The following is a 13,649-nucleotide window of genomic DNA, read 5'->3' on the forward strand; positions in this document are numbered from 1 at the left end:
TAAGCATTGCCATGGCAGCATTTGGCTCATTTTCCTTGGCTTCTTTGGTGTCTCTTCTTTTTTCTGACTCGTGGTGGCACGTCAAGTGCATGTTTTACGTCTTACTTGTGGTGGTTGAGTTGCATGAGATAGTAATGGTCACAGGGTTCTTGCATGGGAAATATTGTTTGAAGAGATTAACGTTGGTATGGAGATCAAGATCATGGAATATGAACTCTGTGCAACAAGAGCCTCTGCAACTTACACACATGGATTTGATAGATTATAATGTGTAATTCAAGAATAAATGTTTATATTCATATAACATTATTTATTTATATGTATGTGTGAGTTTTTTTACCATGATGAGGTTATTTTTTTTGTTTTTTTTATCAAAATGGGGTCAGTTTTAAAAAAATTACAAATTTAGGTAAGTCGTGCCAATTAGGCACGACTTCATATGCACAAATTGTCCTAATTAGACACGACTTCTGCCCTGTCATACTGAAGTCGTGCCAACTTGACACGACTTCTGCCACATCATAAATTTTTTTTCTATGCATTTATTCACTCATAACACTCTTAGAACATTCGTTTTCTTTATCTATGTATTTATTCATTCATAATACTCTTAGAACATTCATTTTCTTTATCTATGCATTTATTCACTCAATTCAAACATGATCCATACACGATTATCCATTTTTTTTCTTCTTAAAACTAATACTCTTAGAAAATTATGTATCAAATTCATTTTTAACATTACATAACTTACTACCCAATATATAAACAATAAAATTAAAAAAAAAACAAAATTATGACGTGACCGAAGTGGTGCCAAGTTGGCACGACTTCATTATGACAGGACAGAAGTCGTGTCAAGTTGACACGACTTCAGTATGACAGGACGGTATGACATGGCATAGTCGTGTCTAATTGGGACGATTTGTGCATATTAAGTCGTGCCGAATTGGCACGACTTGCCTAAATTTGTAATTTTTTTTAAACGATCCCATTTTAGTAAAAAACAAAAAAAAATAACCCCATAATGGTCAAAAACCCGCCAATAAATATGTATGCATATATTTAATTCTTTACCATTTTTAAATATTAAAATCAAATTAATAAATAAAAACTAAACGAATACAAAAATTAAAAAATATTTTTAATTGAATTAAATCAAATTTCAGATTTTATTTTAAAAATCAATTCAGTTCAAATCGAACCAAACTGTATTTTGTATGTAAGATTATTCAATAATATATATATCACACGACACGAACTTATAACTAAAAAATATCTGATAAAATATAAAAAAAAAGAAAAAATAGAATTTTAAAAATAACAGTTAAATGGTAATAGTAGAAAAGAAAAATTGCAAAGCTTTCAGGGGAAGCTTGTTGTTTGTGTTTTTGATGAGAGTGAGTGAGTCATCAAAAGGGAAACCCTCACCATTCTCTTCGCTGCACTTCACTCTCTTTACACTTCCCAGTGGTGAAGAACACCAAGAAATTCAATTCAGTTCATTTCGATTCAGGAAGTAGCAGTTAATTAGGGTTTCCACGCGGCCATGGAAGAGACGAAAGTAGAGACCCCGTCGTCAGCGTCCAGAGGCAACAATGGTGGTGACCATTGTTCGCCGAGTTTGAGCCCTAGAGCGCGCATTGTTTCCGTTGCCTCTAACATTGCCTCGCAGTCTCTTCACAACTCCGATCCTCGCGTTTGGGGTGTTCTCACTGCCATCTCCAACAATGCCCGCAAAAGGCACCAGGTTTCCCCAGTTTCCTGTTTTTCTTCTTCCAAAAATTTATTATATACGAGCTTCCAGTGTTTTGTTGTGTTGTTTTGCCTCTAATTTAACTCAAGATTATTGAGTTCGAGGATTATTGAATATGAATGCTAAGTTTTCTTCGTGATTATATGTTGTTGGTTTAAAGTATTCACTGATTTTGCTGATAAATATTTCGGGGGAAAGTGATTGATCAGCTTCTTCTTTCCCATCATGTTTTGTTTTCTTCCATCTAAAAGTCTTTAACGCAACGTCTTGTTTAAGAAATTCAAACCCGGTAAACCGAGCTTTTGTACTTGTGTGAATTGGCGACTAATATTTTGTCAAAAGTCTTTGTTTTATTAAAACATAAAGGACAGATATTTGTTTGTATTATTGAGATGGATGAATGAAATAATTAATATTTGTTGTTGTGGAATACGGAGTAGTAGTTTTACGGGCACGATGCCTATACTCGGAACCAAACAAAACTTTAGAATGCATATTTTAGGAAGACAACGTTGAAGTGGTTTTAAAGGTTTTCTTGAGGTTTTTATGTTGTTATTGCATGTGAGAAAAATGCACATGCAATGTTGCTTTGGAATGCCATTACCTTTGCTAAAAAGAAAGGAATTGGGAAAACCCCTCTTAAATGAAAAACATGAATTTACAGGTTAACTTTTGCTAATAAAATGTCATTTTATCCCTTTTTATTTAATGATTTATGATTTTAGAATGTAGAATGGTTGCACTAATTCAATTTTTGTTATTATAATTGAAGGTGAGGTTAATATGTATATGTTGTTGACTTGTTTTTTTATAACCATAATATTGGGGAATTGACCCTATTGTTCATTATTTTTGGGTAAATGTGATCTAGATTGATTCCTTTAAGGTGTTGGTTGTGTCGATCGCTGAAAACCGTATAAAGGGACATGGTGAAAACATGAAACAAAGGTTATCTTAAGGAATTTTTGTTACTTTGTTTAGACCGAGCTGTTTGTTGATGTCCTATATAATATATTGTCAATTTTAGTGGAAATTCTGTTGCTCCTGTATGAGGGTGAGCCTTGTCACAATGGTAAGGTTGCTGCCTTTTGATTTAAAGGTCATGGGTGGACAAATCATTGAATAATTTCTCTACTTGTCTGAGTTAGGCTGCGTATATCTTCCCAGTATATCTTCCCACCCCAAACGGCCAGCCCTCACGAGATGAGGGATGCGTTTGTTGCTCCTTTATAATAGTCAACTAAAAATCTACTACTCATCATCCAAACTACTTGTTAAAAAATAGGTTAGGCAATTAGGTACAATTCAATTAGTGGTATTTCAATTTTAGTAATTGACCCAGACCCACAAACGTCCGTGATTTCAAGTTTATAAACTTTCTAATCAAATTGTGCATGGTAGTTAATTCCTACTCGTTTTCACTATGACCAATGCTATTGGCACTTTTATTTTCATTTTTTTTTGGTTTAACTGTTCATTTCTCTTTGAATGTTTTTTCATAAACGGTTGCAACAGGGAATCAACATTATATTAAGTGCCGATGAACACTGCTTTGGGCGATTGGTAGAGGATGTGCGTTTCCAGATTGATTCCAATTCTGTTAGTGCAAATCATTGCCAAATATACAGGATGAAGGTTACTAATGAAAATATGGAGAATGCCACATCAATACTCTTGAAAGATACAAGGTATTGAATTCTTTTTAGAACTTGAGGTCCTCCCATCATTTAATAGGAATTAAAGAGTTTTTTTCCCTTTCTTCTTCATATTCTGATTTTTGTTTTATTCAGCACAAATGGAACTTACCTAAACTGGGAAAAATTGAAAAAGAATGGTGCTGCAGTGAAAGTCTGCCATGGTGATATTATATCATTTGCTGCTCCTCCACAGCATGGTATGATAATTTTGAATTCCTTACAATAGCTTAATATTTTATTTTTATTCTGCCTTTTCTCACTGTTGTAGAATTGATTTTTTTATTGGTCAATGATATGGTTTTGATCTCTATTTCCTATTATCTTTTCTTTTCATTTCCTTTAATTGTGACAAGTGTATACAAATTTTAAAAAATATTTGAGCAAATGTATGTTTAAGTGCTATTTGGTTGCAAAAATGTCACTGAAAAAGTTAATATTATCGTGATTAATTATCTTTTTTGTAATTTCATTTGTATTTGTGAAAATATATAAAATAAAACAATTGTCCCTTATAAATATTTTTATTTAGTGTACGACAACTTCTGTTATTTCTACTTTTGCTTGTGAACCTTTATTTTAAAGTTGGACGACTACTGTAATTATTTGTTATAAATTTGAGAAATTGCTGCTTTTGAGAGTATCTATTGCCTTCTGTATTTTGTTCTATATCAAATTATTATAATTTGGTCTTATCATGCAGATCTGGCATTTGCTTTTGTATATCGAGATGTGCTTGTGTCTAGCCCCATGCCAGATAATGCAGTTGTTAAACGAAAAGCAGGTAGTGTAATAATGAGCAGCAGTTCATTTATTAACCTTTTTTTGTCATTCTTGAATTTTACCTGATTTTTGTGTAAGTAGAATCAAGCTTCTAAATTTATGTTGATTTGAAGTTATGTGTGTGCTGACATTCATAATTTCCTATACATATGATAAACTCTTTGCAAAATACCTAATATTTTATTGATAGATTAAGATATATAATGTATTGATTTGATGTTTACTTTTATTTCAGTTTCTAATACATTTTGCTTTTGTTCTGTCTTCCATCCTATTTTCTTTAATGTGTAGAGGATTTTATTTCTGAAAACAAGAGATTGAAAGGTTTAGGCATCGGTGCTCCTGAGGGTCCCATATCTCTAGATGATTTTCGAAGTCTTCAAAGATCAAACATGGTGTGATAATTTAGAAGGATTGCATATTAGCTAGTTTTGTAAACTTCTTTTCTTTCTTTAATTGGACCCAATCTTCTTGACAGGAATTGAGAAAGCAATTGGAGAATCAGGTGGTTACAATTGATACTTTGCGGAGTGACAACCGTGCAGCTGTTGAACACCATGAAAGTGTATGTAGTCTTTGTTGAACTTACTGGGACAACACCTAGATTAAGCTGAGGTTCCTCTAAAAATATTTTAAACTTAATCCTTAATTTTAGAAATGACATAAAATGGGCAGGTTATGTTATATAGTTATGATAATTAAGCCACTGATAATTATCCTTTTATTCATGATCTCGTGTGATGTGAGTCAAACACATAATTCATCACACTTATTTTCTTTCTTAGCATTCTATCTGAGTCTACATTTCCACTGTTGTGCTTGCCCAGCCTCCATCTACATTTGTTTGGGCTCCTTGCTTTCTAACCATTGTTGTCAATCCCAAATACAGGCAGTGTCTGACCCTGAAAACACTGTAGCACATAGTGGGATGTCTGCTTGTCTAACCAATTAGAATAAGAAAATTGAAGGGTAAAACATAGAAGGGAGCATAATAAGACAGATGAAAAATCTGTTTCAGAGAGATTAAAAATCTGAACACTGGATGAAACAGAGCAAGGAAGCAAAGGTAATTGTTGGCCAGATTCAATGATAGGATTGCCAAAAAAATGGCGGTAGAGGTCTTAAGGATGATCAGAAACTGTGCAAAAAAGAGGTTACAACAGTTGCAGATGGTAAAAAGTTGGCACAAATATCCTGGAAATGCTAAGGAAGTTAGTTGAAAAGGTGAACAATGGGTGATGCTACTCCAGAACAGTTTCCATGCAATTGGCAGAGAAAGTAGGGTTTCAAATCTGATCCAAAGGGGGGGGACAAATTCCCAAATTTACCCCTAAAACAGCCTTAAAAGACATTGTTTCATCTTTAAGATAGGTTTTTTGCGACACACTCAAATGGTGCCGGCTCAAATTGTATTTTGTCTACTGTTGCCATTGCAACAATTGACTCATCAAACTGCAATGTTCAATAAATTTTTGTAGCATGTTTTGGATACTCCAAAATGTGATTCTACAATTTCAGCATTGTTTGATGCCATTGACAATCATGGTTCTACTAGGGATGGCAACTGAGTGGGTGTGGGTCTAACTTGTCTCCATCCCTGAAGTAAAAGATCCATACCCATCCTCATTCCTTTCGGATATGAAACTTGTGTCACATTTCCCAAATGGTGAAGTAACTTAGAAATCCCCATGCTTGAAAATATATTGTTGTGGATTTCTTTAGAACGCTCTTGTCTATTTTTGCTTTTGTGTTAGTCATGTTCTTTGAGATACTAGAGTTGGAAAACTTTATCTTTTTGTTTATTTTGGATAAACATATGACCTTCAAACTTGGTAGATATGCAGAGTAGCTTATCTTGCTTAAGTGTCTTATTATCGAATAAACAATGCAGCAGATGAAGTTTAAAGCTAGTTGACAGATGAAGTTGACTATGGCCCATAAATTTGTTCTCTACTCGAAAAAGCAATTAGCCATTTTGTTGTACATGGAAAATATTAGCCTTTGTCATCAAAAGCATTCTTACGTCTTGTTTGTTATAAAAACTCAAGGTTGGGTAATCCTATATAACCTTATAATTTTTAACACGCTGTAGGGAATGGTTTGGCATATTCAGCTCTGGCTCAGCAGTTTGGTATGATTCAGCATTAGGCAGGTTACTTAGGGCCTATTTTGATGAACTTTTCCATTAACACTTCTTAGGAAAGAAAAAAAAAGTTTCTCCTTAAGCTAATCTATAGAAGCTTTCTCATATAGTTTCTCTAAATTTTTATTTTTAACTTGTGCATAAACTAATTTTAGTTTATGGAGAAGCTCTTATCATTTTATCCCTTCTTATTTTTCTTATAGAAGTGCTTATAAAGAAAATTTTCTAAATAAATCCTTAGTCTTCTATCACCACTCACTTGCAAGATGCACTTATTACTTGATTATATACACTGGTATCATTGGCACTACAGACAGTGATGAGAAGGAACATCTGTGTTATGTATCATTGAAACTTTGGTACTGAATGTGGATAGAGTAGTAAGTTCCAAGAATGATATTATGATTTCTTAGAGGAAGTAGGTTATGGATATTTTTGAGGAATCAGGACTGATAAAGGCCAAATTCGTTGGCGCTAGGGATCGAAATGCTAAACTTATGCCATGTTAGGAGGAGCCATTTTCTACTCCAAAGAGATAACAACAACTTGGTTGGAAAATTAAATTATTTCACTATCACTTGTCTAGATATTTCTTTTGCAGTTAGTATTGTAGGTCATTTTCTCTTAATTCATTTAGAGTTCATTACCGTGCAAATTTGAATTGAGATAAGTAAATAAGCTCCAAGAAAATGTCCTCTTGTATAAAGGCAAAGTTATGCTTAAATTGTGGGGATTTCAGATGTAGAATGGGGAGGCTCTCCCACTTACAAGAGGCCCCACTTTGGATTCCTGTATCTTCACCGTGGAATCTAATTTCCTGGAAAAGCAAGAAACAAGATGTGATTGTAGGATAGAGTGCAGAAGTGGAACATTAAGCCATGTGAGCTTATCTTGCTCAAATAGTTACTCAAAGAAACAGTGATTTAGATTCTTATTTGTGATAACTACGCAGCATCACTTATTGCCTCAAATATAGATTCCAGAAAAGGATTGACATTGACTGTAATTTTATTAGATATCAGTAGACATCCCACTATTTTGTTAATTCATATGATCAAATTGGCAAATGTTTCCATGAAATCATTGAGAGATCCCCCAGTTAGTTATATATGTAGCAAGCTTGGCATATATGATTTTTATGCTCTTTTGTTGAGGGGGAGTGTTAGAAATAATGTACTTATAATAATAATAATAATATAAATAGAACAGATTGCGTGTTACTTAAGTAATTGTGTATTTTTGTAACTGTCCTTTGTATTTATGATCTCACAAAAAAAATGTGTTCTGTTGCATGATTCAAACCCAGAATTCATCACGTGCCCTCATTTTCTCTTTCTCACAATTTTATTTACTTCACCCCCCCCCCCCCCCCCCCCCCCACACACACACACACCCTCTCCAACTTTATTCATGATACTCTATCTATCTATGCCACTGAATTTTTCACTCTTTGACTTTTCCTTATCTAAAAGAAATTCAGATGTGATGTACATCAACTATCTCTGCATTTTGTCGATTCTGAAAGAAATGTTTGATCTAGACTTCACCTTAGTTATTCACATAATTTGTAATTTACAATGTCTTATCTACTTTATGATTCATATTGTGTAGGAAATAAAATCAGTCAAAGACTCGGTTGCGAAATGTTACCTTGACCAATTAAAAGAATTACAGCAAACTGTCGATCTCAAACAGAAGGAATTGGGGGATCTCAACAAAGCATCTGCTGAACTAAGACATGCCCTGGAAGACCTTAATGAAAGGCTTAGTGCTTCTACACAGTCATGTGCTGAAGCAAATTCTATAATAAGTAGGTATGAATTATTTAATTCTTCTGTACTTCTGTATTTAATAATTTCATTTTGTTTTAATATTTCTTTTAAGTGTTGTAGACTTTAAGTGGTTCATATGGATATAGTTTCAGCTGTTCCTTGGTTGATTGGTCTTTTATGTTACCTAGTGAATTGACAATACAGATATGGTTTCCCTTAGTTATTCCTGTCATAGTAATCTATTATGCGTACAATGAATCTAAATTCTAAAAGTAGTATTATTTATTCTGACAGTCTAGTAACTCTCTCTCTCTCTGTCCTCGTGTAGTCAAAAGGTAAACATAGCTGAGCTGAAGGAACAATTAGATGATGAACGGACTCAACGAAAAGAAGAGAGAGAAAAGGCTGCAGCTGATCTAAAAGCTGCCGTTCATAGAGCCCAGTCTGAGGCCGAAGAGGAATTAAAACGACTCTCAGATGCTGCCTTAAGAAGAGAAAGAGAGCTACAAGAAGCAATAAATAAGCTACAGGTTTGAAAGTTTTGATGCTAAATTGGTAAGAAACTGCTCCCTTTCTACTATTAGGAGCTCACATTCTTTCTCAATGTATGTTGTAGGAGTCAGAGAGAGAAATGTCTGTGCTGGCAGAAACCTTGAGGTCCAAGCTGGTATTGTTTCAATTTTGCTCCTGTTAGATGAAGAACATTTTGCACTTACACTTCGTATATAAATCTCCTCTTTATATTCCTTTTCTGTTGCAGGAGGATACCAGGCAAAAATTGGTTGTCTCTGATAATAAAGTTCGCCAATTGGAAACCCAAGTACATGAAGAGAAACTAGCCACTGAAAATGAAATGAAGGTGATCAGATAATTTTATTTAGATTATTGTGTTACTTTATCATGTTTTGCTTGATATCAAGCTGAAAATAAATTTTAATTCATGGAGCAGAAAGTAGAACTTGAACAACACGAAACAAGAAGATTAAGGAAAGAGCTTGAGAGTGAAAAGGTAGATATATGTGAAGCACATAAGTGAATACAAAGTTGTTTTTATGGGAATGATATCTCTTTACATTCAGGTGCCATGCTAATGTTATTTAGATGAGGCTGCATGATTTATTGGTATAACAAACACCGTGACTTTAACTGACTATTACTGATGCTGCTCTTTATCCAAAGAAGGAAGAAAAACTTATAGTTTATATGCTGTTTGGCTTTCTGATTGGTTTATTTTTTGGTTCTATATCGTATCGTCTTTCTTTAAGATAATTTTTTTTCCTGCGGGTCAAGTTTCCTTATTTGAAGCCGAGGTTTTTGTTGATGTTGTTAGCAGGCAGCTCGAGAAGAAGCTTGGGCTAAAGTTTCTGTTCTTGAGCTTGAGATAAATGCTGCAATGAGAGATCTTGATTTTGAAAGGCGGAGGTTAAAATGTGCTAGGGAAAGACTAATGCTTCGGTAAGACTAGATTTGATGTTGATTATAATCATTGGACATTTGTGATTTGAAAAAGTAGGTAGAATCCCCAACGTAGACTACACTTACTGGCATAGAATATCAGAGGACATTTGTGTATAATAACTATTCTTTGTGCAGAATAAATTAGATAGGAGTTCTAACACTTCTAATAAAATCTTCATAAGGATCATGTATACTAGGATTTTATAAACATTACCCTGATGGATCTTAACTAACTTTTAAACTGATCTAAAAATAAAATGAGATAAAATGGATGTACAAACATGTTCAGCAAGAGTAGGAGTATCCAAAAGTTTAGGGAACCTTGTTTAAAAGATAAGTATTTGTTGCTTATAAACCTTTTTCTATTGACATCTCTATAGAGAATGTCTGTACAAGAATGTTTGTGACTAAATCGATGACTGTGATTGCAGAAGAAGGAATTTTGTGGTTTATTGTGTTACTTTGATTTGAATATATACTACTCAGCAACGTTATTTCTATTGAAAATGTAGATACTGGTGTCCATAAGTACGCCTTGTCATTCATATTGATTTTGATTTCAGTTGAATGTTACAAGTCCTAGCTGGTTAATGTACTACCAAATCATGGTATATGAAGTCTGTTTTGACATTTATGCTTTGGTAATGCATCATGTATACCTCTTGCATTCTTCGTAATGATTGTAGATTTCTAGATTTTGCAGCTGAAGCTCTGTGATGCCTTGCAGGGAAACACAGCTTCGAGCATTTTATTCCACTACTGAAGAGATACAAGTATTGTTTGCTAAGCAACAGGAACAATTGAAATCTATGCAAAGAACTCTAGAAGATGAAGAAAATTATGAGAATACTTCTGTAGAAATGGATGGAGTCATTGGTGGAATCTTGGGCAGAGAAAAAGAAATTAATGGATATCATAGTGAAAATGATGCCAAGGCAGGTTCAACTACTTCTGCACAAAAGCTCAACACAGATCACGTTGAAACATCAAGCAATGAGGCAAGTGTCACTGAGAAGCATGACTGTGATATAAGAAGTGAAGAATGCCAAAATACCCAAGAGGCAGAATTCACCAGTGCTGACCATGACCCTAGTGTCAGAGGCGGCTTTGGTTGTAACATTGATGGTATTGGCACAGGAAGTATGGTGGAGGAAGATGCTGTTGTTGGCACTGAAAAAGTTCTTGAAACTGAACGGATTATTGATTTGAACAAGTGTTTAGGTGGGGACACAATGCAAATTGATGATGATGATGATAACAATGTACAAGAAACTGAGGAGCTTGCTCAAGTACCTTCTCGTGAAGGTTTACATCACTATCAATCAAATAATCCTTCGGACACTCAAAAGACCATTGAGGATACAGAAGTTGATGGCACAATCAGAACATCAGACCTTTTAACTTCTGAAGTCGCTGGTAGTTGGGCTTGCAGTACAGCCCCTTCCGTGCATGAAGAAAATGAATCCCTAAGAAGCAGAGATAGTAATGAAGGTTCAAGAGCATTGCATGATTCTAATGTCGTGGTGGCTGAGAGTCAGAATACTCTTTCTGATGCTGCAGTTGCCAGACAAAATGAACGACGAGCACTAAGTGAGATGATTGGCATTGTTGCTCCTGATTTGAGGGAGCAATTTGGAGGTTCTGCATACGATTGTGACCAAGAGAGGGCAGATGGAGGCGGTTCATCTGACTCAGATACAGAGAGTTGTAGCAACACTAGCATTGATAACATAGCCGATGCAAAGGGTGGATCTATATCTGATGACGAAACTCAGGCTAGTGACCATGATGAGGAGGATCAAAAGCAAGATGATACCATGGATGAAGATGATGAAGCCACCCAAGAAGATTGATTTTTATTTTTTTTTGCATAGTTGGGGATTGTACAGAGATATTCGGGTATGTAAGTTGTATAGATACTGAAGGAATCTCCTGTATTTTTTTGCAATTTGCCTAGCTCCCTCCACCCTTTCTTTGTAATTATTATATTTAAGGCATTTTAAAATGCAGTTAATTATTGAAAAATTATTAAATGCCATCTTGCTTCATTAAATGCAAATACTGTGATAAAAAGGTATGAAGTTTCTAGTTAATACATGCTTCAAGTAGTCTATCTAGGGAAAGGACACCATTTAACTTTTGTCTTTCAAGCATGGCAGTTGAATCGTGATGCAAATTATGTATGCGAGATCTTATATTTCATATCGTGAATCGGTAGATTCAAATACATTTAAAAAATATAGTGAGGAAAAGGCAAAATAAAGTCCTTAGAGCTAAGGAGAGGTGGATTTTGCTTTCATAGAAGATCCTCTCTTTTTGCTATATGAAACCATTCATGGCAATCCAAATAAGGTAGAGCACGGACTGATTGAAGGGAAAAACATGAACTAGTATGCATCTCTTCCAGCATAGTTCATGCATTTAAAAAAAAAACAGATTAAGATTTTTTCTAATCGGGTCATGACCCGACATATTTTGGAGTGAGATCCGAATTTGGTTTCAGACATATTCAGGCTGTGATTCTTGTCAGAATTGCGATTCACGCGATTTCGAGTGCGATACAATACCGATTTAGAAGTGTAACGAATTTTCCAATGATTCGTATCATGGGGGTTGAGACACGAACCGTGTATAGCGATACTTACTATCATGTTCCAAGCATCTTAAAAGTATCAGTCTGTTGAATTTGACTCAGTTGTTTCCTGAAAAAATTGCCTTGTGTGCTTGGAATCTGTAACTCTGGTTCGCTCAGTATAATCATAAATGCTAATATTTCACCACTTTGCGTAACAATATTGTCATTATCATTATAAAATGTATTATATGGATATGTTTGTAGTATTAAAAAATGTAATATGACCATCATGAAATTAAACTTTATCATAAAATTTGTTCATTGTATGGTATTAGGAAGGAAATAGAAGTGGTGGAATGGATTCGTTGTGTAGGAAGATAAAAAATAGAAACAAAAGATGTGTTTAGGGAGAAAAATGATAGAAAGGAAATCTTGAAAGGGGCAAAAAAATGGGAAGAACTTAGTATTTGTTATGTTAGGGGAGACCATTAGAATGCATTTCCTCACTATTAAATCGCTTGTTGAAATATAAAACTTTCTTTAATTTAGATCAATGGCTAAGGTGCATGAGACTTTAAGTGCTCAAATATGAGTATTTTGATCCTGTAAAGTTTTAAATTAAGTGTTCCATTTCTTAGTCATATTTTGAATACTCTGCATTAAGATAAATTAAACACGTAAATTTACCAAATATTCGTGTTCTAAAGCTGTTTTAGACTCCCAGAGGATCACAATCCCTTATCTGATAACACTTTAGCAACGATGTTAATGTCAAATCAAAAGGACAACCTAGAACACGGGCCTCGTGATTTGCACGTTTGAAATATATGCCAAAATATCTCTGCTTGAATATACCTCATAGTTTTATCATATAAAAATTATATGTAGATAACGTTAGTGACGTGTGATGTGCATATAACAATTTATTCAGAACCAACATTAAAAATTCTCAAAAGAAAGTGATATTAAATCACCAACAGATGTTAAATGAAAAAAAAAGAAACTTTTGTTATCATCAAATCACATGTTAAGCCGATAGGATGTTCCAAACAGTTGAGTATCATCAACATCTAGTTCTTGACAAAATTCTGCTGTGTGAAGGAGAATATATCATATCAGGGTGTTAACAAATCTGATACAATAATAAGCATAGTTATTAAGCATGTGACACACAGATTCAACATTTTGTTCCAACAATGTGTTATCTAAGGTTAGATAATGCACATTAAGATTCCCTATAATACTTCCAAATTTGTTAGAAAAAACAATTGTTGTAAGGTAATGGCAGATACTGTGGTGCATGAGAGAGTCCAGTCTCTGTAACAATCTGGAGGAAAATGGATTGAATTCATAGAGCTATAATTGTACACGTTTAAAAATGTGAAGATGATGATGATGGTAATAGAAGACGAAGGAAGCTGAGTGATGTTGATGATGATGAGGATGTGTACCAATTTTGAAGGCAATC

General features: G+C 34.3%; 1 protein-coding gene across 3 annotated transcripts; it reads left to right on the plus strand.

Annotated features, from left to right (window-relative positions):
- Positions 1-1,342: 1,342 nt before the first annotated feature.
- Positions 1,343-11,639, plus strand: LOC137824474 (uncharacterized). 3 transcript variants are annotated; one of them, XM_068630127.1, is made up of 13 exons: positions 1,343-1,750; positions 3,272-3,444; positions 3,547-3,650; positions 4,154-4,234; positions 4,525-4,628; positions 4,712-4,798; positions 7,988-8,190; positions 8,477-8,678; positions 8,765-8,815; positions 8,909-9,007; positions 9,098-9,157; positions 9,482-9,603; positions 10,334-11,639. In XM_068630127.1, exons 1-13 carry the CDS (start codon positions 1,550-1,552, stop codon positions 11,457-11,459), a joined length of 2,613 nt encoding a protein of 870 aa, XP_068486228.1. In that variant the 5' UTR covers positions 1,343-1,549; the 3' UTR covers positions 11,460-11,639. The 3 variants fall into 3 exon arrangements, with proteins under 3 accessions (XP_068486228.1, XP_068486227.1, XP_068486229.1); XM_068630126.1 differs by having other exon boundaries at positions 1,359-1,750; positions 9,479-9,603; XM_068630128.1 differs by lacking the exon at positions 9,098-9,157 and having other exon boundaries at positions 1,359-1,750.
- The last annotated feature ends 2,010 nt before the right edge of the window (positions 11,640-13,649 follow it).

The sequence above is a fragment of the Phaseolus vulgaris genome, chromosome 8 (genome assembly GCF_000499845.2).
Source record: "Phaseolus vulgaris cultivar G19833 chromosome 8, P. vulgaris v2.0, whole genome shotgun sequence".
NCBI lineage: Eukaryota > Viridiplantae > Streptophyta > Magnoliopsida > Fabales > Fabaceae > Phaseolus > Phaseolus vulgaris.

Excerpts from the sequence above, each read along its gene's own strand:
- LOC137824474 (XM_068630126.1), top strand. The coding sequence starts at position 1,550 with ATGGAAGAGACGAAAGTAGAGACCCCGTCGTCAGCGTCCAGAGGCAAC. Across the intron at positions 8,191-8,476 it reads GCAAATTCTATAATAAGTAG|TCAAAAGGTAAACATAGCTG; the intron begins GTATGAATTATT and ends GTCCTCGTGTAG. Across the intron at positions 9,604-10,333 it reads AGGGAAAGACTAATGCTTCG|GGAAACACAGCTTCGAGCAT; the intron begins GTAAGACTAGAT and ends GATGCCTTGCAG.